Source organism: Notechis scutatus, chromosome 4 (assembly GCF_049901735.1).
Source record: "Notechis scutatus isolate UNSWTSFEM ecotype Mainland chromosome 4, rNotScu1.2, whole genome shotgun sequence".
Lineage (NCBI taxonomy): Eukaryota > Metazoa > Chordata > Lepidosauria > Squamata > Elapidae > Notechis > Notechis scutatus.
In genome coordinates, this window is record NC_142012.1 from 43,018,776 (window position 1) to 43,046,231 (window position 27,456).

General features: G+C 37.9%; 1 protein-coding gene across 3 annotated transcripts in view; it reads right to left on the reverse strand.

Annotated features, from left to right (window-relative positions):
• WWC2 (WW and C2 domain containing 2) overlaps nt 1-27,456 on the reverse strand; it is a 160,221-nt gene that overhangs the window by 4,717 nt on the left and 128,048 nt on the right. For all 3 annotated transcript variants that reach the window (XM_026667186.2, XM_087963263.1, XM_087963262.1), the window contains 8 exons: nt 26,254-26,446; nt 23,709-23,867; nt 20,291-20,472; nt 13,949-14,144; nt 11,252-11,413; nt 9,331-9,423; nt 6,086-6,328; nt 2,547-2,674 (listed from right to left, as the gene is read on the reverse strand). In XM_026667186.2, the coding sequence (XP_026522971.2) occupies nt 2,547-2,674; nt 6,086-6,328; nt 9,331-9,423; nt 11,252-11,413; nt 13,949-14,144; nt 20,291-20,472; nt 23,709-23,867; nt 26,254-26,446 (1,356 nt within the window). The remainder of the gene's footprint in view (nt 1-2,546; nt 2,675-6,085; nt 6,329-9,330; nt 9,424-11,251; nt 11,414-13,948; nt 14,145-20,290; nt 20,473-23,708; nt 23,868-26,253; nt 26,447-27,456) is intronic.

The following is a 27,456-nucleotide window of genomic DNA, read 5'->3' on the forward strand; positions in this document are numbered from 1 at the left end:
GTGCATAAGCACATCAACGTGCCTACCGTTCCTGTCCTATTGTATCCTATGACTGTCATTAAGTGTTGTACGTTATGATTCTTGATTCTTAATGAATGTACCTTTTCTTTAGGTATACTGAGAGTATTTACACCAAGACAAATTCCTTGTGTGTCCAATCACACTTGGCCAATAAAGCTATTCTATTCTATTCTATTCTATTCTATTCTATTCTATTCTATTCTATTCTATTCTATTCTATTCTATTCTATTCTATTCTATTCTATTCTAGTCTAGTCTAGTCTAGTCTAGTCTAGTCTAGTCTAGACTATTGACTCTTTTTATTTTTCTTATATGTATCAATTCCATGGATTCATAACTATGTTTATACTTATACCTATTATTTTGTAAGCGATTGACAAATCAAATACCGTATATGCCGGCGTATAAGACGACCCGGCGTATAAGACGACCCCCAACATTTCCACTCAAAATATAGTTTGTTATATACTCGCCCCCTCTTCCGCACGCCTTCCACTTTTGCACTTTTTTTTTTGAGGCACTTTTGTGCACCGTGGAAGCAGATCCCGTGAAGCCGAAAGGAGCAGCCAGCCTTCTCCCAGCTCCCAAGGAAGGCAAAAGGAAGAGCGCGGCGGCGCTTTGCAATGGCAGCAGCAGCTCCTGGTTTTGCCTTTCCCTTCCCGAGGCAACGTGGGACTGGAGCGCGGAGCCGCGCCAGCGGTAACAACTCCTGACAGCCCCAGCCGGATACCTCAGCGGAGCTCGGGCGGTGCGAGCCTCGTTTCCTTGGGAGCTGGGAGAAGGCTGGCTGCTCCTTTCGGCTTCACGGGATTCGTTTCCACGGTCCGCAAAAGTGCCTCAGCCGCGGGCAGCCGCAGTGCTTCCCAATTACTATTTGCCGGCGTATAAGACGACCCGGCATATAAGACAACCCCCAATTGGAGGCATGTTTTTCAGGGCAAAAAAGTCGTCTTATACGCCGGCAAATACGGTAAATAAAACAAATAAATAAATCTCAGGTATTTTGCTGTCTGGGATCTGGTTTAGGCTCCTGTTCACTGAAGAGGTCTTTTTTTCTGTGTGCAGACTCGGAGTGTTGGCAGGCCTGATCAACCGCCCACTTAGGAATGGGCTTTTTGGACATGGGAAGAGAGGAATGCAGATGTAGAAATGGTTGTTGAGGCTGGCCTCTCTGATTACTACACGACTGGAAGCAACAGCAATTGAGAATAGTTACTAGGATTTATGGTGGGGAATGACAGTGGTTAGATGGGTTTATTAGCCAAGAAGAGTGGGGTTGAGGAAGAGTGGAATTGGGGGAAAAGAGATGCAGGTAGTAGCATTCAGGTTGTAATGGGCAGAAGAATTTTGGGTAGACTAGATCCACCATGGAGGGAGCAATTTTGACCAGATCTTGGAGTTGCTTGGTAATTCTGACAGCAGCCAATCACTGTGATCCAGGAGGATGCAATGACCTGATCCTACCTTTTGTTTTCATAGGGACAACCACAGCAAATTCTGAGTGGGGAAATGACCAGACAGTGGACTATTTCCCAGCTGGAGCTTACCAATGGGACTAGTGACATCATAGAAGGACTTATACAAGGCCAGTATTTCTTGAGACAAAATCAAAACAAAACATCCCAACTCTTCTGTTCTCTGTAGCAGTTGAAGCAAAAATGGCCATGGACACACAGAGCCCCATGGTTAGATGGAAAGGAACAACTGCAGGTCACTGACCCTCTGATGACATCTAGCTGACATAAGAAGTTCATTTCAGTCTTTTTTCTGTTTTCTGATGGAAAATACCACTTTCCTGCCAAATTACCTTGGTCTGACTTCAGCCTCCTCAGCAGCAGGCTGGTTCCAAGATGGAAGATCCATTATTAGAACATTTCTTTCTGGCCGCCTTGGGGGCTGGGTCAGGGAGGTAAAAGCATTTACTGTGGATAAGCTCTCTTAATCATGTAACAGTTCCCTTAGCTAGTGGTTAAAAGCAAGATTGGCTAACATTTAGGGAAGAGATTTTCCAATAACCAAAATAGCCATGGTTTGAATTTGAACTATAACCACTATTTCATCAGAGAAAGACAGACTGATAGATAGAACTTTATTCTGGTCATCAGTGTGTTTCTAGCCAGGTGAATTTATTTATTTATTGAATTTATATTACCGCCTATTCACCCATTTTACTTAGGGAAAACTGACTATTGGCAGTCAGGATGCTGAAAACAAGTATAAATAATTTCTGGTGTAAATAATTTCTTGTTAATTGACAGTAAAGTGTATTTTATTTGTTATTGGAAACAACAGTTCTTTATCCAAAGAGTTGTTTATGAATATGGGACCCCAAAGCTAAATCATGGATCTTTGATTATTTATTTCAGAACATTTGAATTAAGTTGTCTTGTAAATGATTGAAACTGCAATGAAATTTACCATAGAGCTAATTTTAGAACTATATGCTGCATAGTGAAGCTGAAAAATTCAGTGTAGAAATTGCTGAACAGTTTTACAAAGCTCATAGAGATACAAATTTTTCTCACCTGAAAGACTGCACCTGTACTGGCACTTTCTGGCTTTGCTCTCGTAATCGGCATACATCTTTTGAAGCTTTCCTCATCAATTTTTCTGCATTTAATCCCTGTTTCTTTTTGTCCTTTGACTGTTCTGCCTAATGGAAACAATTACAAGCCACATTTAATAACTCGTAATATTATAGAGGATTTAAGTAAGCACCTTGCAAACCATCTTCAGCAAAAATAAAAGGAAAGGCATCTTGGCACTGCAATTCAAATGACTTTGGTCTGATTTAATTAAGATGTTGAATGAATGAAAAAGGTCTACCTAATTCTTGACAGTTTCTTTAATGATATTGTAATCCGTGGGCAAATATCTGAATACCAGAAAGTGATGTTCCAAATAGAAGCTCTGTTAGCATGCCAACCTTTCCTATTAGCACCTGTAGATGGATTAACAGAATCTAAAAACGACAGCAAGTCACCAAAAACCTTGCATGGCAAAGTGGTCTTGCATTCCCAATAAGCTATCTAATTATCCTTTGGATGAGCTAAGAAACAAATACAATCGGGAATTTTATAATCCTTTTTTTAAAAAAATCTGACAATTAAAAGTATATAATACACAGTCTAAATTATATTTCATTTATCTGCTTCCTGCGATGTTGATTGGTTTTGTTAAATGCCTTCCTTTTGTGTTAATAGAGTACTCCACTGCTTTAATACTTCCCTTCCCTTTTTATATTAGTATATTAAAAGCTTTTAAAGTACTCACTTTGGCATTGTAATAGGTACAGTATTTCTGTGGTAGGCCTGCTTCTGTAAACATATTGCAACTGAAGAGGGCACCATATGAATGCTTTTGAACTATTGAAAGCAATACACGACCATGAAAATGTTTAAAGCAAATCTTGCCCTGCTATCATGTGCATTTCCAATCTGGTCCGGTCATTCACAAAGAGAGAGGCTCCTCTTCTCATAACATATATGGGTGGTTGGTAAGACAGCAGGAATTTTCTATAGTAGCCCTTATTTTATGGAATTTGCTTTTGCCATAAGTTCATGAGGCTCCACTTTCCTGTTTTTTTACAACACAGGAAAACAATCTTATTTCACTGGGCCTTTGACCTAAGATGATTGTGGGCATCTTCAGTGTAGTTTAAGAATAATCTCATATTGATGAAGTCATGTCAGTGCATTATTTTTTCTTTACTTGTTTCTGTCCAAACAAGCAAGTCTGGCATGGAAATTTTTTTGCCAAACAAACAAACAAACAAACAAACATCCAATCTAGATTTCAAGTGATGAGGATATTGGGAGGGGGGGGAGATACTTTTAAAAATATTGAGTATGGAATATAGAGGTGTACAGGTAGTACTCAACTTACATCTATTTGTTTAGTGATCATTCAAAGTTACAATGGCTCTGAAAAAAGCAACTTACAACCGATTCTCCTACTTATGACCACTGCAGAATCCCCACAATCATGTGATCAAAATTTGGGTGCTTGGCAACTAGCATGTATTTATGATAGTTGACCCTTTTAGCTGGCTTCCAACAAGCATAGTAAATGGAGGAAAATAGGTTCACTTAATGACTGCTTGGTTCACTTAACAATTGCAGTGATTTCCTTAAGCATCATGGCAAAAAAAGGCCATCAAATCAGGCACAATTCATTTAACAACTGCCTTGTACAGCAATGGAAATTCTGGCCCCAATTATAGTTGTACATCGAGAACTACCTGTGTTCTGGATCACCTGTATGTCAAACACACTTTAATTATATCAGCAAAAAATGTATATATTCCTTTTCCTGCCAGAAAGGCAAATCTCTTATTAAGGAAGCTTTTGCCAGGATAGGATGATGTACAGTATTTCCATGGTATGCTTGCTTCTGTAAACATATTACAACTGAAGATGATACTACATGAATGCTTTTTAACTATTCAGAGCTGTACATGACCATGAAAATATTAAAACAGATGTTGCACTGTAAGTGTGTACATTTCCAGTCTGGTCCAGTCATTGTAAAACTAGAGATCCTCTTCTCATAAAGTAAAGAGGTGTGGACAAGGCAACAGGACATCATGGGGCTGATGATACCCCACTGTCTAGGGAACAACATTTGGTGGGCCCTTGGCAATGGACCATTTCTTCTGTGGTATCCACTTTATGGAATCTTCATCCCTGAAATGAGATTGGCCTTATCCTTCTGAGCTTCTGAAAGTCCCCCAAGTTACACCAGCAGGCCTGGGGACCCCAAGGGGATGGATGAACTAGTGTGGTAACTCCATTACTATTAACTTCCCTTTGTCTATTATTTCTAGTTTTAGCTCTGTTTTTTTATAGTTTTTAACATTTTAAATAATCAATATTGATAATTGTTTTTGATATTTATTGTTTTAGTTTCATTGTACACCACTGTATATTGTTTTGTGATATGAGCAGCTAATGTAAACTAGATAAAAAAGTAAGATGATGTGAATTTGGTTATAATGAAATTTCTTAAGAATCTATAGTTATGTATAGAAGTATAAAGTTGTTTAATAAAAAACCCAGCTTTTCCTAAATTTGAGGCAACATGATCTTTCTATATTTAGAAGGCAACAGTTTTACAACCAGCTCTACCATATTATTAAATGTTTTTAAAAATTAGGAAGCAGTTTCTTCAAGGCAGAATGGAAATAACTCCTCACCTCACCCCTGCAAAAGTAGGTATCCTCTTGGTTAAATATACTGTAGAAACCTCCTGAGCTCCTGTAACATCTAAAATTAATCCTCCTAAGGGAATTCTGTGATTATTGATATCCAAATGCATTTAATTACTAAATTAGATTACATTACCATCTTGGATATTGGGCTCAATAATTTGAGCTATACTAATAAGTTCTGAAGTGTTAGAAAAAAACAGTAAAGTTCTCAGCAAACCTTCCCCCCCCCCTGCTATAGCAGGGGTGTCAAACTCGTGGCCTGCGGGCTGGATGCATCATGTGCTGGCCACCCCATGCCCAGTTTAACGAAGGGGAAAAAAGTTGTGGTATGTCATGTGACAATGTGCGTTTGCCACCCCTGCACTATAGGCTGCATGAAATGGGGAAAAAAATGCTTTACCTCATTAAACCATTATCCATTTTTCTGAACAATTTGTTAAATGCCTGCACTTTTCTAAGACAAGAAACCGCTGACTTCTGAATATTTGGTACAACTTCTGAACATTTGGTGCACTTATGCGTGCATAAGTGCACCAATCGTGCCTACCGTCCCTGTTCTATTGTTTCTTTTTATTTTTCTTATACGTATCCATCTCATGTATTCATAACTATGTTTATACTTATACCTGTTATCTTGTAAGCGATTGACAAATCAAATAAATAAAAATAAATAAAATTTAAAACCACTGAAACTCCATGCAAATAGTACCTGGTAGTAGGAAAAAAAATAATACCAATAATATAGAGATAGTATACATTCTGAGCGTTTCAATTTGATTTGAACACTTGGTCAAAACTGTACATACAGACACTAAAACATCATACATTTGCTTCTTTATTCGTTCATGTTCTTACCTCTTTTTCAGCTTGCTTCAAAAGCTTTTGGAATCTTTCATCCTCCAAAATACATGGAGGAAGATCCGTCTGCCCTGTTGCTTTCATCTCTTCTAACTTCTGCCTAAGAGCACGAAGAGTCTGTAGTTCATCATTCAGGCGACTCTGACGGGTCCGGGATGCCTGAAGATCCAGCTCCAAGTCAAGAGAAGTACGGACCAGGTGCTCTCGCATTGCTCTTCGCAAGTTGGACTGGCAAGTAGGCTATAGTTGTCAGGAATTCCAGAAAAATAAGAATATAATATAACACATGCACTGCATGAGAACAGCCCAATACTTGTGTGAAACATAACAAATTTGCTATGGGCACTAAAATACTATTTTTGTGCAAATGAAGTTGCAGCAGACTAAACTCTAAGGGAGAGCTATTTGCAATTGTTTTTATGGAACTGAAATATTTTTCAGTCCATATAAGATAAGAACCTGTCATACAATTTTCCTTAGGCAACATAAATGACATAACATAGTAAAACATATTCTGCAACATCTTTAAACTATTTCAATATCAAAACACAACATTTTTGGTACAACTATGATGAGGGGTATTCCTCAGGGGGGCAGAATAGGAGCTTGTAATATTTTTAACTCTGAGATTTTAAAAAGGCTGACTTTTTAAAACATCTTGCTAATGCACGCAAGTAAAATACATTACTATAGCACACGGAAGGGCAAAAGTTGAGAGATTCTGAGTTCTATCCGCCCTCACAGTAAGTGCTTTGTCCGTTTATGGGAGAGAGAAAAATGTTATATAATGTTATAGAGAAGATTCAGGACCAACAGGAGGGAAACATTTTATAGTAGTAGTTATACTGGAATTCACTGCTAGCAGTTATGGAAGATTGTCAAGTTGGAAGATTTCTTAAAAGGGATTAGACAGGTTCATGGAGGATCATGCAATCAATGACCATGAATAGGCATAGCTTTTTATTACCCCCCCTGAGTCCTTAAGCAGCATGCCTTAACTGCATTTTGCGGTCCAAGCTTATAAACTTTCCATGGGCCATTCCAGGACAGAATGCTGGAGTAAATGAAATAATGGCCAAAGGACTTTTCTTATTCATCCTATGTCTGCTACCCAGTCTCCTAGAACGGTTTTTGCTTGGGGAAATATTAGTGGGATCACTGCAATTTAGCAGTGCAACTCTAGCAGCGATTTATTAAAGATTGAGGGAAGGTTCTGGTGTATGCATGTATAGTGTTAAGTAAGAAGGAAAAATTTAGTTTTTCAGGGTTGCTTCTCTCTTAATGCTGGCTGTACAATAGGTGGCTGCTCTGAAATTCATGTACTGCCTCATACTGTAAAGAACTCTGTTATAAAGTTATGAATAGACCAAGCCTATGGGTACATTTGTGCTAAATACATCATTACATAGTTAAAGAAAGCCAAGGAAATAATTTATTTATTTTGTTAAATTTGCATCCCACCTTTCCTTCCCAAATGGTGCTCAAAGTGATTAGCTTGTTCTGCCTTTTAACTAATCAGGAGGGGTTCCATGTGATTAAAATTAAGCATAAATTTATATCAATAAAATATTGTTTGAGGACATATCATGTATTTGGAAATAAATTGTCTGGATGTTAGCTTTACAATCTGAAAAAAAAAGAATATATCTTGTTTGAGACGGATCTATCAATCTTAGTAGTAGCTCTCGAGTCAGCTAGGTCACTAGAACTGGAAATGACAGGCCTTTTCTCTGACACTATCTGAGACAATCTCTCCCTTTTTAATTAAACGTGTAAAAGGACATAACATTAACAGTTCCAGGAACAAAACACATTTCTAAGAATAGCTACGGAGTATAAATTTGTTAGTTGATGAAAAAAGTGTCTGATGAACAATGTGAAAGTTAAAATTCTGGTAAAGTAAATTTCTCGCCACCCCAATTTCTTTGATTTATATAGTTGTCTCTATAATTCTTTTTAATTATAAATTGTCCAGACTTGCGGTGAAATCAGGTGGCCTCAAAATTGAAATATAAAGTTAAAGTAAACTACAAAATTTTTGCTACTGACTGCTGTGATAAGTTTCTAATTTGAAGGAAAGATTTACATTGCAGAATCTTTGCTTTGCATGCTTAGATTTAATCCTTAATCTCTCCAAGTAAGGCTGGGAAAGATTCCAATCTATATCTCTTGGGAGAAAGTCAGGGGTGGGATTCAAATTTTTTAACAATCAGTTCTGTGGGCGTGGCTTAGGTGGTGGGCATGGCTTGGTGGTCATGTGACTGGGTGGACATGGCTTGGTGGTCATGTTATTGGCTGGGTGTGGCCAATTCAACATAACTCACATCGAGGCACTCATCTCCTCGCCTGGCCTCTCATGACTGTAGGGATGCTACAACAGTCATAACTGTGAAAAATGGTCATCAGTCACTTTTGTCAGTGCCATTGTACCTTTAAATGGTCACTCCACACAAGCAAAGTACCAGCAAAGGAGGGGAAAAAACTCCAGAGACGTTCCTGAGACAGGAAGTCTAGTCCTGCCAAGAATGTAATAAGGGTTAATGGAGAGGCAGTTTTTGTAAGCAACACCAGAATGTTTCCTTCCTGCCTTCCTTACAGGATCAGGCCAGTAATTTCTTCTAACAACCGGTTCTCCGAACTGCTTAGAATGTTAACAACCGGTTCTAGCGAATAGGTGCAAACTGGTAGAATCCCACCCCTGGAGAAAGTGTAAACAATAGTGAACTTGGACAAAGATCTGAACCATCATGTAGCAGATTTTTGTGTCCAAGTCCCAGGTTTTTCTTGACAAATTGGGTGGCATTGTCAAATGTATGAAAAAGATTGCCAGAAAAATGTCCACATACAAAAACAATTGGAAAGTATATTGTGGATAACTAACCACAAGTTATGATTATACCCTATATTGCAGCCTAACTCCTACCCTGGAAAAATCCTTTAGATATCCACCGTTTTACTATGAAAGTTCTGAGAAAAGTAGAAATGCAACATCAAAAAACTTTTTTTGCTACTTCTTGTTCTCAAAGAAATAAATCTTTGTTTTTTGTTTAACAGAATACAACCTTGGAATAAGAGAAGAGGCAAGATAACGGTCTACATCTTCAATAAGAGATTATACATGCATGCATACCAATCTGTGTAATATGCAGAGCAATTAGATTTACAAATAAACCTTTATTATATGTTTGAATATATTTGAGAATAATAAATAAATGAGCAATAAATGGTGAAACAACACCTACCCTTTTGACTCTCAAGCTCCGCCTTTCTGAGGAATTTCTCACAAAGAGAGTTCTTTTGGCCAATGTTGAGCTATCGCTATCGCTTCTGTTCAACTGTTAAAATAGTACAGACAGTAATTGAAACAGAGTGGGTAGAGCTAAAATAAAAAAGCTACTGGTGTAACTAACAAAAGTAACCATTGCATATTCTGTTGGATTTGACTACGGTTTTGCATAAGAAGTAATTAATGCAATACTGATAAAACGTTACAGTTCAAACACCAATAACTTAATATACACAAAAATATTCGCTTCTTGATTTTTAATGAGGCAGATGCTGTTAACAGTACTAGGTTTTTGTGTGTTATTAATGACAACAATGTGGCATCCTACTTTCAAGGGTACGATCTAGGATTGACATGGCCCAAAGAGATGATATATGCAGTGAGTATTGTCATTAGTAATTTTATTTTTCAGCTGGACTGATTGGTATGAACGTAGACCAGATAAATCCCAGTATGGAATAAAATGGGTGAGTGATCTGAGAGGAAAAAGAGGTTTTGTGTAACAAGGACTCCCCCATTATTAAATAAATGAAAGCGCACATAAAAGGAGGCAGGAGGCTGATACAGAAAATCTTTACCAATGGACATGATTGGTTTCCTGACTTAAAAATGAAGGAAATGATGAATTGGACCATACAAAGTGATTGTCCTTGATTGTCTTTTTCTTCTTACATTTGAGTTTTTTTATTTTTACAGATCTTGGTTGAGATTGATCGATCATCCTGGTACTGGAGGGAGTTTGGATGGAAGAATTCATTCTACTATGAAGCCCTATCAGGAAACGATCAATTCCTCCCATTCTGTTTTGTAACAGCTGGAGGAGGAGAGTCAAGTCTTGATCACATGGTTTCCTTTAAGTAGATGTGTGTATCAAGAGAAAAAATTGCTGTCACAGTGTCAGAGAACTCCTGGAGGGGCACCACTACTGCAGTCAAAGATAAACTGCAAGGACAATGGAAGACAAATACACAAGTCTCTTTCAGCTTTAGAAAATTCTCAAAAGAGCACTGTGCAAGGCCAGATACCAATAGGAATGATTCACAGAGACTACAATGAAGAACGGTCTTTTGCATTGGAGGGCAAATAAATGTTGAAAATACTGAAAAGCAGATTAGTTGGTGACTCAAATGCAGCACAGAGTTTTTGATATTTTGTCCTTGTCTTGTGAGCATATTGTTTTAGATTTCACATGCACACAGCAACTTTATTTCAAGTATTTCATTTTTGTCATGAAATTAAAAAGCAGATAGATTCCAATCTGTTGAACCTTCTTCCTTCTTTCTTTGGGAACGTATTCTTAAAATTAAGGGCTACTTTCATTTTGCAAATCATAATTCAAAAATTCCATGCTGCTAAAAATGTCATATAACAGCTGAATGAATATAAATATTTGCACTAAAATGGATATCAACAGTAAAAAAAAAACATGAAAAAATTATTTTTGGCATCTGCAAGCCAATTCTACACATGACTATTGAGAAAGAATGACTGGGTTCATATATTCCACTAAATGTAGCATATGGTGCAAACACAGTCAATTGCGATTGTCTTCAGTAAATCATGGTTAAACAATTCATGCCTTAGCATCCTGTTCAAACCATGTGTTTGCATGTCAGTAAGTGGAAGGGGGGGGGAAGTGAAGGAATGTTAATTGCGACAACTTTATTCTAGCTTAATACAAAAAGATTAATGCTAACATCCATGTGTAAAGTTACACATTATTTTATAGGTGAAAGCAATAATTTTCATAGCCTCACAGCTGGCAGATGGACACTAAGTTCTGTAGAGGTGGCCCACTGCCAGCAATGAGCCACTGCCAAAGAAATTAAATGAGTCTTTAGTTAGCAAGAGTTCATTGAGAACACTCTTTATCTTACCCTACAGATGTACTGGTTCCGCTCGCCTGGAGAGAACGTCTGTGAACGTACTATCATGCTGTTTCTGACAAAAGGATGCTGTTGAGACTTCAGGCTGGCTTTGTCCTTGGGTTGTATAGCTACATACTCAAGCCTACCTTCTGTATTTGTTTCTCTATCAACCTGTGGATATATTATACATCATTTTGAATACTGAAAACCAAAATCTGCTTAAGTTATATCAATTTGTGCCGTTATGACACAAATAAGCTAAATTCAAGCCAAAAAACCCCAAGGCTCAAAATACATTAATTTCTTAAGAAATAAAAAGTAGACATGCATTTACTGCTCCACAAAAACCTTTCTTTTATCTGGGACACATTGTATATTTTACTAGCTAAAGCACCATATACTAGAAAATATTCTTTTCAGGATTCCTAGAATGAATTTATTCTAATCAAACAAATCTCTTGTCTATTTAAAATTAAAACAAGGTTTTCTTTTAAATGGTGATTGCTATTGCACATTTAGGAATGTCATTGTCTTATTCGGAAGTGATGAAATTATACTGGCAAAATAGCAATTAACACATAAAAACATAGAAAGCAATGAACCTGTCTCATTCAGCATCATAGTATGGCATCCTGCTGTTGAACTACAATTTCCAACATTTCTTGTCATTGACATAATGGCTGGGACCGTGTGGTTTTCATCTTAACTGGCAATGGCTATCCAGGGTTTCATGAAGAATCTTCACTAGTTGGACATGGACTGAATATAGGACTTTTGTATGAATACTTGAACTCTATTTTTGACTACTGCCTTTCCCAAAGAAAAAAACTTGACTAAACTAATTTCAATTGTTGAATTAGACTTCTAAACTTTTCAAGTGTTTCCCATTATACAAGTGGTCCTCGACATACAGCCACAATTGGGACCAGAACTTCTGTTTCTAAGAGCTGTTCGTTGTTAAGTGAGTCATGCCCAAGTTCACAAATTTTTTTTGCCATGATCATTAAATAAATCACCATGATCTTTAAGCAAACCATGCAATCAAAAAGCAAATACATTTTACTTCATTGACTTCGCTTATCAGAAACACCCGGAAAGGTCACAAATGGTGATCACATGATCCCTGTAATTGTCATGAATGTGCTAGTTGCCAAACATATGTTTATGACAATTGAATTTTGATCATGTGACTGTAGGGAGGCTGTAATAATAAGACATTTGAGGAGTGGGAAGTGGAGATCCAGTTTCCTAGTTTCCCTATTCCAAATCCAATGTCTTAACAATTATACTTCACTGAATCTTGATGTATTGAAATTGTAGTTTCTAGTATTTCCAGCCAGGCACCATCTTAGAAATTATTCCCTTATTTAAGAGAAGGGAAGATCTGTTCTTATAATGGTGTCTGCCAGTAATAGTTATTCTATAAATATTTTTTAAAAAAATGCATATATATTGTTTAACTGGGTAGGCAGACTTATTAAATTAAAAGCAACTTGTTAATTTTTTTACAGATAGTCCTCAACTTACAATCACTTGTTTAGTGACTGCTCAAAGTTATAACAGCATTGAAAAAGTGACTTACAACTGGTCCTCATACCTACAGTCATCACAGCATTCTCATGGTTATGTAACTGACATTTGGATACTTGGCAACCCGTATTTATATATGACAGAATCCTGGAGCCATGTGATCCTCAGTTACGGCTTTCCAAGCCAGTTTCTGACAAGCAAAGTCAATGGGGGAAGCCAGAGTCTCTTGCATGATTTACTTAACTGCAATGATTCACTTAACAACGATGGCAAAAAAGATCATAAAATTGGGCACGACTCACTTAAACAGTGCCTTGTTTAGCAACAGAAATTCTAGTCCCAGTTATGATCACAAGTCAAAGACTTCCTGTAATATGTTTCTTGGATTAAATATCAGTATTTAGGCTTCTAGCATACTGAATGCCTGAACAACGTACATTGGAAGAGAAACAAAATAATTCACACTTTCTGGTGAATTTCAATTTCCATAATTTTCTAAATGTTGTATTGCAGTCTAAATTCCAGGCTTAAAAAAATCACAAATCATATAAAATATGGGGTGTTTTTTTTTTTAGAAAAATGTAGCCAAATGTAAATATTTAAATACAGATTTTTATATGATTTTTTTTAAAAAAATTCACTTTAAAGAGGGAGTAGGGCATAACAGATTTACAAATGAACAAAATTTATAGTTCATGCACTGAAAATGAACTGATTCATCCATTCATCATATATATAACCACCCCCGCCCCCAGCACTGTTTTTAAGAGCTTGGCCCTTGTTATTAAAACTTCAAAACAGTTGCAAAAATAAAAATATTAAGTGTGTATGCTAGTATAATTTAAACATTAAATAACTTATTAAATATTTAAAACATCCATTATTAAACATGAATTATCGAACAAATAAGCATTAAATGTTAACTAGCAAGCTAAATATTTTTCTGTGGCTGCTCTAAGGACTTTTTTTCCTTGTTGTTTCTCTTTTTTGTACTATGCAACAAAAACATTTCCAAGTCTGTAAAGTACCGACTCAAAATCACTACATATATTAAATGCTATACTAAGTTTGTAAATTTAACTGAAAACTTTTTGAGAAGTTTGCGATGACAAATATTATGGCTCAGCTACAAAAGGCATTCTGGGCAATATAGAAAATATAATTTAAAATACTCACCAGTATTGGGGACACTATTGTTTTTTTGTTGAGATCCACTTCTGTAAAGTTACTGTCTTTCTCATATTCAGTACCACCTGCCTGTTCCAAATTAAAGCTCATTCTCCTGCTATCTGTGCATTTGTCTTCTTTGGTCTCTTTAATTTTATTCTCCTCTTCATTCATTTCTCTGGATACTTCTGCCAGTATTCCTACCCTGTAAGAACAAATCTACCCTTAATTTACTAAGGTATTTGCAAAATAAAATACCAGCATATTTGGAACCTAATATTCATACAATTAATGTGTCATTATCAACAACTTATGTTGGCCAGAGGTAAACTTTTCCTGAAACATTTCTATGGTTTCAATATTCTCTTCTTTGGAAAAAGCAGAAGGATCTGTTATAAATTTACTGAGTTAGAACATCATAAAATTAAATGTAAATTTGATATTCATGGTTACTTCTGGAGATAGATATAGCACCTTCACATAGTCACAGTGGAGACTGTTAGATTGTGGGGGAGAGAAAATGCGGGAGGCTCCGATCATTTAAGTTTCTTTATTACATTGTTCAGAACAAAGAACAGCAGTTGCGGCAGCTCCTTTTTTTTACCCCAGGCTGCTGAGGCTGCAACCAGTGACAGCTCTTCAATTTCCCACTGCCACGGGCCAACCAATCAGGGCATATATGTAAATATCTAACACCTCTCCCCACCTGGTCCAGCTCACCCAATCCTGTTCCACCTACTGTACATAATCACATAAGTAGGCGGGACTCTTATGGGTGCAACCAGACCTGTGCAGCTCAGTCATGGGTTGGTCTCCAAGCTGCTCGGTTGGGATTATCACCTCTCCTGTTCCCCCACGTGGAACCTCCTCGAATTTTCTTGTCATGGCAGCCTTTCTACTTCTATTAGATGTCGCCCTTTTGCTTCCTTCCTTGGTTTGTTGCTGCCTATGTGTGTCTGGTGAGTGTCCGCTACTTCCGTTTGGTTCTTCCAGAGCTATTCCTAATTGTTGAGGTTGTGTAGTTGTTAGGGCCTGTTCTATGTTATTCCTTATGTGGTCTGGGTGGTTGGGGTGTTCCCCTTCCTCTGTTATTGTTGGCTGAGTGTGAAGGGTCTCCTCCTTCTTCTCTGTTTGTAATGTACATGTGTGAAGGGTCTCCCCCTTCCTCCCTATTTGTTCCCTTTGTCCCCTGGCTCCGTAGTTGATCAATGTGTCTTCTCCAACTTCTGCCTTCAATTGTCTCGACTCTGTATGAACGAGGCCCTGTTACTTGTACCACCATTGCCGGTACCCATAATGGTACCCATTAGATTTTTAGCGCATACTGAGTCACCCATTTTGAAATTTTGGCATTTGCTGGATGAATCTAGTAGTCTTTCTGGTGTGTAATTGGGGTGTACTCTGTCTAATTGTGATCTCAGTTTCCTTCCCATAAGAAGTTCCGCGAGGCTTTTATTTGTTGATGCGCTAGGTGTTATGTGCTGTATACTTAATAACTTATCTACTTTTGCTTGCACATCCCCTGGCCCTAGTTTCTGAAGTGTTTCTTTCATGTGCCAGACCATCTGCTCAGCCAATCCATTCGTGGATGCATGTCCAGGTGCCGAGAGGGCATGTCGTATCCCATTTTGTGCTAGGAATTCCTCAAACTGTGTGGTTGTGAATTGAGGGTCATTGTCGGATACTATTACATCTGGAAGGCTGTGTGTAGCAAATAGTTTCCTTAGGGTTCTTATTACTGCCTCTGTTGTTATGGACTGCATGATGCTGACTTCCAGCCATTTAGAATATGCATCCACAATGATAAGAAACGTGTGTCCCCTTACTGGTCCTGCAAAATCGATATGTATTCTTGACCAGAGTGGTCCCCTGGGTGATTCCCACTCATGTTTGGGTGCTATGGGTAGTGCTGGTCTGTTCTCCTGACAATTCTGGCAGGCGGAGATGCAGGCCTCTATTTCTTTATCCATCCCTGGCCACCACACATAGCTCCTTGCTGATGATTTCATTTTAACTATCCCTGGATGTCCTGCATGCAACATCTCCATTATATCATCCCTTAAAATGGCTGGAATTATAACTTGATCACCCCACAATGCACAACCTTTCAGTATGGATAATTCAGTTTGTCTGTTTTTGAAAGGTTTAGTTTCTTCGGTTTGTTCCTGTTCAGGCTACCCCCTCCCTACCCAGTCCAAAAAGCATGACAGAGTTCTGTCTTTCGCTGTTGCTCTCGCGATATCAGCTGCTGTGACTGGCGTTCGTTGAACTGTCTCTATCAGGAGTGTAGTGGTGGCTGGTGCTGGATCCTCATCCTCGATGGGCAGGGAACATCTGCTTAATCCATCTGCATGATTAATCTCTTTTCCTGGTCTATAGATCAAGTTGTAATCATATGCAGATAAGAATTCTATCCAACGAGTCATTCTGGGGACACGATGTTCGGGGTGGCTCTATCCCCCACGATGATGCCCAAAAGGGGTTTGTGGCCTGTGACCAATGTGAACTTCCATCTATATATGTCTTCGTGGAATCGCTTGATTCCGGTGACCACAGCTAACACTTCTTTGTCTAGTTGGCTATAATTCCGTTCAGGTTTCGATAATGTCTTTGAATAAAATGCTATTGGGTCTTCCTTTCTGTTTGGCAAAAGGTGGCTGAGTATCATGCCCACCCCAAACGGTGATGCATTGCAAATTATCGGTAAAGTCTCATTATATTGAATCAGTACACGTTCTGATGTAATTAAGTTATTTATTTCTTTGAATGCTGCCTCTTCTCTATGTCCCCCAAACCCAGGCTGCTTTCTTGTCAAGCAGTCTGTGGAGTGGTTTTGCCACAGTTGCCTTCTGTGGTAAGAATATTTGGTAAAAGTTAATCAGCCCCAGGAAAGCTTGTAATTCAGTTTTACCGTTTGGTCTGGGGGCATCCTTGATTGCTTTGGCTTTACTGTCCGTGGGGTGGATGCCATCTATTGAAAACCCCAGGAATTCCACCCTATCAGCTGCTAGCTGGCATTTTTCTTTTTTTTTACTTTAAGCCCCACCTCCTTGAAACAGTTGAGAACTTCCCTCAAACAATCCTGTAATTGCTCTTTGTTCTCGGCTGAGATGAGGACATCATCAAAATAAGGCACCACCCCCTTTAGTCCATGTAGTAAGCATTCCACAAGGCTCTGGAATAGTCCTGGGGCAACGTTCATCCCAAATTGCAAACGGTTACATTTAAAAGCCCCTCTGTGTTTCACAATTGTCCGTGCTTCCGCCGTTTCAGCGTCTACCGGTAATTGCTGGTAGGCTTGTGCAAGATCTAACTTTGTGAATATCTTTCACCGCCCCAAGGAGTGCAAAAGGTGTTGCACCAATGGGACGGGGTACGCACTCTGCTGTAAAGCACGGTTAAGGGTTGCGCAGTTAAGGTTAAGGATCTATCTGGCTTTATAGGGGTGACTATTGGGGTTTCCCACTTCACATGATCTATGAGTTCTAGAATCCCTTGGGAAATGAGCTTGTCTAACTGCTCGTCTATTTTTGGTTTAATTGTGAATGGAACCCACCTTGCTTTTAGTCTGATAGAGGCAATATTTGGGTCTAAATTAAAAGAAATAGGGGACCCCAAGTACTTGCCTAGTTTTCCGTCAAAAACGTCCCGGAATTTCTCTATCAGTTGGTCTTCCCACTCACATCAGTGATGCTGTGGATGCCGGTGAATTCAATTCCCAATGGCTTGAACCATTCGAGCCCCAGCAGACTTGGCCAGTCCCTGTCGACCACGGTTAAAGGCAGGATCCCAGAGTAATTTTGGAAGGATACTCTGAATTCTCCAATGCCAATGACTGGAATCTTGTTCCCTTGATAGTCTTTTAGGGTTATTTTTTGTTTCTTCAGTTGTATTTTTGTCAGTTGGGGAAATATTCTTTTGATGGTGTCCCACGACACCATTGATAGAAGAGATCCAGAATCCACTTCCATTTTACATGGTTCACCTTCTATTGTGATGTGAACATGTACTTTCTTGGCATTTGGCATGCTTGAGTGGCCCACAATTACCATCCAGTGCATTTCACTTCTCTTTGTGCTTGGCTTGTGATTCCATCAATTTCTGTTATTTTGACCCCCACGGTTTTCAGTTTGATTTTCCCGATTTCTTGGGGGAGTACCTTGTCTTGGTCTTCGGTTGTTTGGCTTGAATGCTCAGCATGCTCTTGCGATGTGCTCCTTCCACTCGCAGCATTGGCAAATAGCCTCTCTGAACTGGCATTCCAATCTAGGGTGATTTCTTTCACAACCCATACAACCCATACTTTCTCAACTTTTCTGGTGCTGTTCAGGGTGAAGTTGATTCACTTCTTCATTGTCTGCTGACCCCGACCCAGATTCAAGGTCCTCGTGGTGTCCTTTTGGGGAGGGGGTTGTTGATTCTTATTCATTTTCCTCATAGCTGCGGCAGACTTCTGCGACGCTCCTACTGTTGATGCTTCCTCAATGGCCTCCTTTAGTGTTATTTTTGGTTTTGTTAGAAGCCAGCTCTGTAATCTTAGGTCTCTCAGTCCCAGGACTACACGATCCCTCATTGCCTCATCCACATTCAGGAATTCACATGTCCTGGCAATGTCCCTCAGATTAGCGATGAAATCATTGATATTCTCTCCTTCCTTCTGATCTCTCCTGTAGAACTCGTGTCTTTTGACCAGGCTGGATACAGGGGGAGTGTAATGTGCCCTCAGAATTCTTTCTAGATCTGGCCAGGCCATCATCTTTACATCACTTGGGGCTGTGAGGGCTTTAGCCATTTTGAATACGGTGGGGACACAATGCGTGAGGAAAACTGCTCTTTTCCTCTGTTCCGTAATATTTACCAGATCGCTGATCTCTAGGAACATCTGGAAACGATCGACATAGGATTCCCAGTCCTTGGTTGTCAGGTCGAATGTTGCAGGTGGTGTATTGTTCCCTGCCATGTTGAGTTCTTTGTCCGGTTAGCTAGCCAAGTTGTTGCACTCCCGCTTCTCTTAGGATCCCATCCTCATCGCTAGTGTTAGATGTGGGCGAGAAAAAACGCGGGAGGCTCCGATCATTTAAGTTTCTTTATTACATTGTTCAGAACAAAGAACAGCAGCCACGGCAGCTCCTTTTTTACTCCAGGCTGCTGCGGCTGCAACCAGTGACAGCTCTTCAATTTCCCGCTGCCACAGGCCAACCAATCAGGGCATATATGTAAATATCTAACAGAGACCATGGATATTGAAAATAGATAAAATAACAACAATATTCTGAGTGGATAGAAAGTCAGAGCAACCATTCATCTATGGAAATATCTCACCCAGCTAATTATAGCCCAATAAGTCAATCACCTTCAAAAACTTTATAGTAAAATGATCCAAAAATTGAATCAACTATTAATGAAACATCTACACCTGTCACATATCTTTTTTTCTTACTCTGAATATGCAGCATACAAATGGTAGGAATGCATTGAAATTTGAAGAATGATATCATGTTGAGATTATGGCAGCTTTTTTTCACTTAGGGATTCATTAAAACATACATTTTGACCAAAGTGGCTTAAAGTTTTGCATGCACCTGTATTAAAAAAAACACAGTTAATTCTCCACATGATAAATTTGAAAAAAAAAAAAAAAGCTAGGATGTTTCTGTATAAAAACTTGTTAATTCAAGTATATTGACACATATTGGATTATATGTTTCCAAATAGTGGTTAACAAAAGGCTGCTTAGAAACAAGTGATTCACATTTTCAGGGACAAATGCTGCCAATAAGTATTTCTTAGAAGAGAAGAGGCAAGAAAAATTGATTGCCTTCATGCCCAGCTTAAACTTACCAGAAGTAAGATGTTATATGAATCTTTGTTCTGATCAAAAATAGAGGAAGGACTGCTCTCATGATAACAAAAGCAAAAGCAAAATGTAGATAGGATACATCCCCAGTTCATACTTTTTGCATATCATCTATATTTTTCTAGCTAGACGCATTCTCTCCTTACTTTCTGGGCTCCTATTTAAGAAGAATGATTATGCATATTCACCAGGCTGTATCCTTTTGAACACAGAACCCACACATTGAATTGGGGACAACAACATGGCTCCATTCTCCAAGATGCATTTTTATTGTTGCTTTCCCTATAATATTTGTGTTGTGTTTCTGTCACTGAACAAAACAGCAGAAAAAAATATTACTCCCTAAATTGCCTAAGGAATAATAGGTTTTCTTCCTATTTTTCTTACCTACTTGCTGTGGAGAACAAGCAGCATTTTCTGTATTTTTCTTTTTTATGCCTCGTATTTTTAAATGCTATTTTGTGAATAACCAATAAATAAAGAGTTCAGCTTACCAATCTTCCTCAGAACTTTGTGTTTCCTGGGTATCCTGTGTTTCCTCATCTTCCACCTCCTCCTCCTCCTCCTCCTCCTCCTCTTCCTCCTCTTCCCCTTCCTCCTCTTCTTTCTCTGCCAATTCTTGTTCTACAGCTTGCAGCTCAACTGATGTCCTTTCCAACAATGCTGAGACCGCATCCTAACAAAGACATGGAAAGCAGCTCTACTTGTACTAAAATATGTAAGAAGTAATGCCAGTAATACACCTGGTCTGTAATGATTATGTGCATGGACTGAGCCCAGAAAATCACAAAGCTGCTGAAACCTTTCAGATTAAATTTAACAGGGACACAAGTATTTACAAAGAGTGGATTACATCATGAAACGCTCAAGACTGATTTAAACCTTGAATTGCTGCATGACATCATCTTAGAATTCATTACATATATTGTGAAAATCAGACCTATAACAAAACTTTATATTTGAATATAATAAATAAAATTCTTTTCAAAAATGACATAGACAAGACAACAAAAATACTGACATGCAGATCACTAAAGACTAAGTTTTAATTCACAATTTGTAGGCAAAAGCAACAAGTTATATTTGGTCTCTGACACTTACAAATCATTAATCCAGATCTTTCAATTGATTTTCCAGTTTAAAACTGGGAATTATCTATATTATGAGATTCATATACCCTAGATTTTGCATGTACATTCATTAAAACAATGTTTTGTTTTCACTCACTATCATTCAAAGGAAACAGAAAAATATATTCACTGATTTGAAGTATGGTGTAAATGAAGTACTATATTAACCTACATTTAGTTGTTTGGAATAGGTACTCAAGTATAATGAAATTAAAATGGGGAAAATAGAGTAGACCATAAACACTTATGAATATTACATTCTGTGAAAAAAATAATCAGCTGCTTGCCAGCAGAAAAATAGCATTTAGGAAGAGCAGTTATTCTTCAACATAGTGACTAAATTAGTAGACCAGTAAAATACTGTGGACATAATATATTTAGATTTCAGCAAGGCATTCAACAAAGTAGACCACAACCTACTTCTTGGTATACTAGAAAAAAGTGGAATAGATAGCATCACCACCAGATGGATTCACAACTGGCTGACAAACCATACTCAATGAGTAGTCCTTAATGGGTCTAAGTCTACATGGAGGGAAGTAAGTAGTGGGGTGCCACAAGGTTCCGTCTTAGGCCCAGTACTCTTCAATATCTTCATTAACGACTTAGATGAGGGAATAGAAGGGGAACTTACCAAATTTGCAGATGATACGAAGCTGGCAGGAATAGCTAACACCCAAGAATATAGGCTCAAGATCCAGATGGATCTTGACAGGCTAGAACACTGGGCTGTATCTAACAAAATGAAATTCAATGTAGAGAAAAGTAAAGTCCTACACTTAGGCAAGAAAAAACAAAAGTACACATATAGACTGGGTGAAACCAGGCTCAATAGCAGTAACTGTGAGAAGGATCTTGAAGTCTTAATGGACAACCAGCTAAATATGAGCCAGCAGTGTGCAGCAGCAGCCAAAAAAGCTAATACAATCCTAAGTTGCATTAACAGAGGGATAATCGAGATCAAGTGAGGTACTAATACCACTCTATAAAGCTTTAGTAAGGCTCACCTAGAGTACTGCATCCAGTTTTGTTCACCACATTATAAAAAAGATGTTGAGACTCTAGAAAAAGTGCAGAGAAGAGCAACCAGGATGATTAGAAGATTGGAGACTAAAACATATGAAGAACAGTTACAGGAACTGGGCATGGCTACTCTAGTGAAGAGAAGGACCAGGGGAGACATGATTGCAGTCTTCCAATATTTGAGGGGTTGCCACAGAGAGGAGGGGATCAAGCTTTTTTCTAAAGCGCCTGTAGGCCAGACAAGGAATAATGGATAGAAATTGAACAAGGAGAGATTTAACCTGGAAATAAGGAGAAACTTTCTGACAGTGAGAACAATCAACCAATGGAACAGCTTGCCCTCGGAAGTTGTGGGAGTGTCATCACTTGAGACTTCAAGAAGAGATTGGACTCCCATTTGTCAGAAATGGTGTAGGGTCTCCCGCTTGGGCGGAGGGGTTGGACTAGATGACCTACAAGATCCCTTCCAACTCTGATTATCTGTAATCTGTTATATTTCACTACTCTTCATTTATTGATTTATTTGAGTGATTGATATTTCATCTTTCCTCTAGGAACTCACAGTGGTATACACAGCATTCCTTCCTCCAATGTTTTCCCACAACGAAACATAGAACATAGAATAATAGAGTTGGAAGGGACCTTGGAGGTCTTCTAGTTAAATTAGTTACCATTTAGTTACCATTTCAGGTAAATGATTGTCCAGTCTCTTTCTGAAAGCCTCCAGTGATGGAGCACCCACAATTTCTGAAGGCTGGTTGCTGTATTGGTTGATTGCTCTCACCGTTAGGAAATTTCTCCTTAGTTCTATGTTGCTTCTCCTTAGTTTTCATCCACTGTTTCTAGTCTTGTCTTTTGGCGCTTTGGAAAATAGTTTGACACCCTCAAATCTTGGAACATTGCTATCATATCTCCCCTAGTCCTTCTTTTCATTAGACTAAATATACCCAACTTTTTCCAGAGTTGGAAAGGATCGAGAGTAGGATTGCATTGGCTTTTTTGGCTGTTGCATAATACTGCTGGCTCATATTTAAATGACTGTCCAAGATCCCTCTCAAAATTATTGGCACTAAGTTTCACCTAACCTTTATCTCTACAGTTGGTTTTTCTTACCTAAGTGTAGAACCTTACTTTTATCTATGCTGAATTTTATTTTGTTATATAGGGACCAGTGTTCAAGCCTGTCAAGATCTTTGATCTTGAGCTTGTCTTCTGGTGTGTTGGCTATTTCTGCCAGCTTAGTGTCATCTCCAATTTTTTTATGAATTCCCCTTCTAGACCCACAACTGGATCGTTTATGAAGATATTTAAGAATCTGAGTTTCTCCAGTCCTCTCAAACCCCTTAATCATTTTATTACACAAGTGAGCAAACTACTGACAAAAGAAGTTTAACGTGGCAATATGCATTTTACACTTGATTCCCTTGTACTTCAACAAATAATGTTTGAATGTTAGGGTAAGCATGCTGTTCCTTATAATGAAGAAGTTGTACATAAGCTTGACTGCATTTGCTTCTGTTTTTTAGCAATACATTCTGACAAGGAACTCTGGCTTATTGCTTTTCTCATAATCAAGATTTAGCAATTCATTTATAACGTTCATTGTTTGTTTAGCCATTGCTGCAAGCAGAAAAAGTCAACTGGAAGCCTAATTATACTTCTATTTATGATAATGAGACATATAGCAACTGAGGCTATACATAATAATGTAGCACAACTATTTAACTGGTGCCACTGTTTTTTCTAGCAATCAGCTTACCAAGGAACCAGGTGATGGATTGGCTGCCACAAAGACTGAATACTTCTTTGGTTTCACATGCCTTTTTCCAGCAGTGAGTTTAGAAGATAGCAAATTATACCACAGAGTAGATAGCTCATTTGAAAAGGACACATCTCCGAGACTTATCTGGATTCCACCCTACAAAACAATGTATATTTGTTACAGAATTTTAAGATATGTAAAAACAAATGATACCATTAAAATGTTTGCTTCAGCAATCAAAAATTATTCTCCAAAGCCTTTTTACATTAGAATTATTTAAAACATCAATTATATATTTATATCTTTTGCATTAAAATATAGCATTTAAGACTAATATTACAACTGAAGTCAAATAACAATGCAACTAAGTTTTATAAGTATTAGGTAAGGAAGACTTTCCACGTGATGCAGAGTGATCTTTTCTATTATGGTTATAATGCAATATGTGAGGTACCCATTCTATAAAAGCCTGATGAATAGGATTCATCTATCTCTCAAGAGGGAAATTTCAGAAACATGTTTTAAAATGAAAAGTGAAGGGAAAGCACAAAGATAAAGAAAGAGGGAAGATGAATGGAATTTACTTGGAGCAGTTGGCACAAGTGTTAAAGTAATTCTGGTTCATGATAAATCTTGAGGGATTAAGGGCACAAGAGTCCTTGGCTTGTAAGATAAAAGGATGTAAAGCATTAAAGTGCCAAGAGAGTAGTCAGGAGTTACACATGAAAACAGAAAAGATTATGATATTATTATTTGTCCTGCGAATTTATTTGGTAAATTTTTTGTTTTTGTTCTTACTTGTTGCTCAATCTGAATTAAAAGGGAAGTTTAAGAGGTTTATTTAAATCAAAAATAAACAGATCATTTGATTAATTACAGATCAGACATACAATACATATCCAAAAAGAAAAGAGAGTTATACACTATAAATCTAATCAGTGCAATAGATCGATGCAGGAGAAAGCACTGGCTAGGTTAATGCCTGAGGCAAAATACAGTTGGCCTCAGTCCATCTTATTCATGAGGAAAAAAAGTGGCTTTATATGCAAGAAAAGAAAATTTAAGCTCATATCTAGAGTTTTTGTTAGCTTTATTATATAAAAATGCTTTGGACACCATCAATTTATATTGCCTATGTCTGAAATTATTAATCATTACACTTCCATTTTACAATCAATTACAGGTAGGAATAATTCTATTCTAAGCAAAATAGCAAGTCTGCTTCTAAGTATGATAATATTATGTACAAGAAGTAGAACATTTTCGCTGGATGCACCTTTGCCACTGAAGTCAGATACAAGTTTTGCATAAATGAGGTCCTAGGCTCAATGCCCTCACATGAGAAATCCCAAGCATGGGATTGTTAAATTTCCTGGCTAATATTTGGTTGAAAGACCACTTGTCAAAAATAGTAACCATAGTTTCCATGGACCAAAGTCACTGCAAAACCTTTCAAATAAATTAAGCACAGTTATGGATGGATGGAAGTTATAGACATTCAATTGGCCAAATTGTATGTCCTGACTGCTCTTTGAAAAGGTTAACCACAATAAATATTAACCCAGGAAATTGCATCATCATAAAACCCACAGAAAAAATATATTTATCTTCTCCCTTTCCTCATTTAAATGAAACTATAACAAGCAAAGCCTTGCAGTTTTTCTCTGCAGTGGCATCAGAAGTGCTTCCTTCATTATCTTGAGTGTGAAAAACTATTCAAGCATTTAGCCTCTCAAGTAAATGGGGCAAGGAAAGTAAATTCAATTATTTCTATTTGTTTAAATATTTGTATGCCATTTCTCATTTGCATTAATACCAGAAAGAGTTAATGCTACTAAAAAGTGCTAGAACACTAGTTATTAAAAGGACTAAAAATATTAATAAAAGCAAGTTGGTTGGTGAAAAGCTCCCTAAAAAAAAAGAATAGATTTTTAAAGAAGTACCTAAATGGCTGCACTGGAGTGATGTTCTGCAGAGGACTGCTGAGATTTACTTATGCCACGTATGGTACAGAATGCATGACCTTGCCTCAAGAACATTAAGTACCAGGAATATTACATACATGAAGATGCTAAGACAACATGCTCCCTTTTTAGGACTAATACTAATTTCGTCATCTTGAATCTATTTGGTAGGAGAACGACAGGTAATGCAGATGTTTTGGTATAGGTGTGATGTATCTACAGTATTCTAATCAGCAGTTGAGCTTCTATATATTAGATTAGCTGTAGCTTCTAGTCCAGCCCAGAGCACAGGCCTAGGAACAGCGCAAAACATAGCATAGGAAACAAAACATGAACTGCAAGTGAGGGAAATCACATTTAAACCACCCTGCTGAAATATTTGCACTAGGGCCTTGCTATTTAAATCTTTAGGAAGTGTAGTTCTCATGAAAGTGGCAAGAAGAATCACTTAAGATCAAAGGTGACTATGCCCAGACCTATAAAGATTGTTAATACATTGCTCAAAAGACTCTTATACATTCACAAGAAGGGTGAAAAAGATCAAAATAAAACCATTTATCATATTAAATGATACTTACTAGACATTCTTCTTGGTGACTTTTACTGACAGAGCAGATATCTACTCTCAAAGTTTTTTTCTGCAAGACTGCCTGGGAAAGAACTGTTCTGAACATCTCACTAAATAAAAGAGGTTCAGTAGCAGGATGGAACTTTGTACGGAATAGACAGCTGATGTCAGTTGAAGGTGGAAGAAGTGCAAGTCTAAAATATCTAAAGATAAGAAGAAAAATAACAGAAAGATAACTTAAATTCACTGTAAAGCGTCTTTCCATATTATGTTACGCAATATACTTATTTAGAAATGACATAAAAATATTTTTCCCATTTAAGGAAGAGAAAATGATGGGAGACAACAGGCAGGAAATATAAGCTTCTTCCTTCCTCCACAGATACACTAAATTTGAGTTTCTATTTATTTCACATTCACAAATGCTGATTGCAAGTTGTGGGTCCTGACAGATACAAGTGACTTTCTACAGAACAAGCAGAATCTGTAAATTAGAAGGGAAGGAATAGTTCCTGCCTCATTTCCACAATGCTCTAGTCATTGACAGGTGAGAGCATTGCTGCCATAGTCAACAGCAATAGGAGCAATGCTTATGTGAGAGTAGCAGCTCTACCAGCTTTGTTCCCGAGTCACAACAACAGGTACATTGTGAATCAGTTTTCAAAACATGCTTTCCTCCTTTTTTGAAAACAGCAGGAAAGCACATTCTCTGGGGGTTTATGGGTAAATCTCCAGAAGAGTCACATTACTTAATAATTCACCACTACAGGGAATTAAAAAAAAAAAAAGTATGACAAATCAACCAAATGGCTTGTAAAGTTTTCTGTCTGTCAGATGCCAGGGTTAGGAACATGACAGAACAATTTCCAAGACTTATCAAGTCTACTAACAATGATCCTTTCCTGTTAGTACTGCTCAGGATAAACAATAGTGCAAAGAATTGCTACAATAGTATTCTGTGTCACTTCAACATCTCTGCAGGAAGCACAAGACTCTGCATCCTATAAATACTGAGGGAAATGAAGGAACTTTATGTTTTCTCCTCTCAGCACTCCTGCAGGGCAGGTATGATAAAACCTCAATTGCACATGAATGTGTACATGTGACAATGGAAAAGTTGAAGACCTGTCTTATTGTGCTATGAGTTCTATGGGGACATCAGATCAATGCATATACTCCCTCTATTAGAGAGATTTCTCGGAAGAGCAAATAA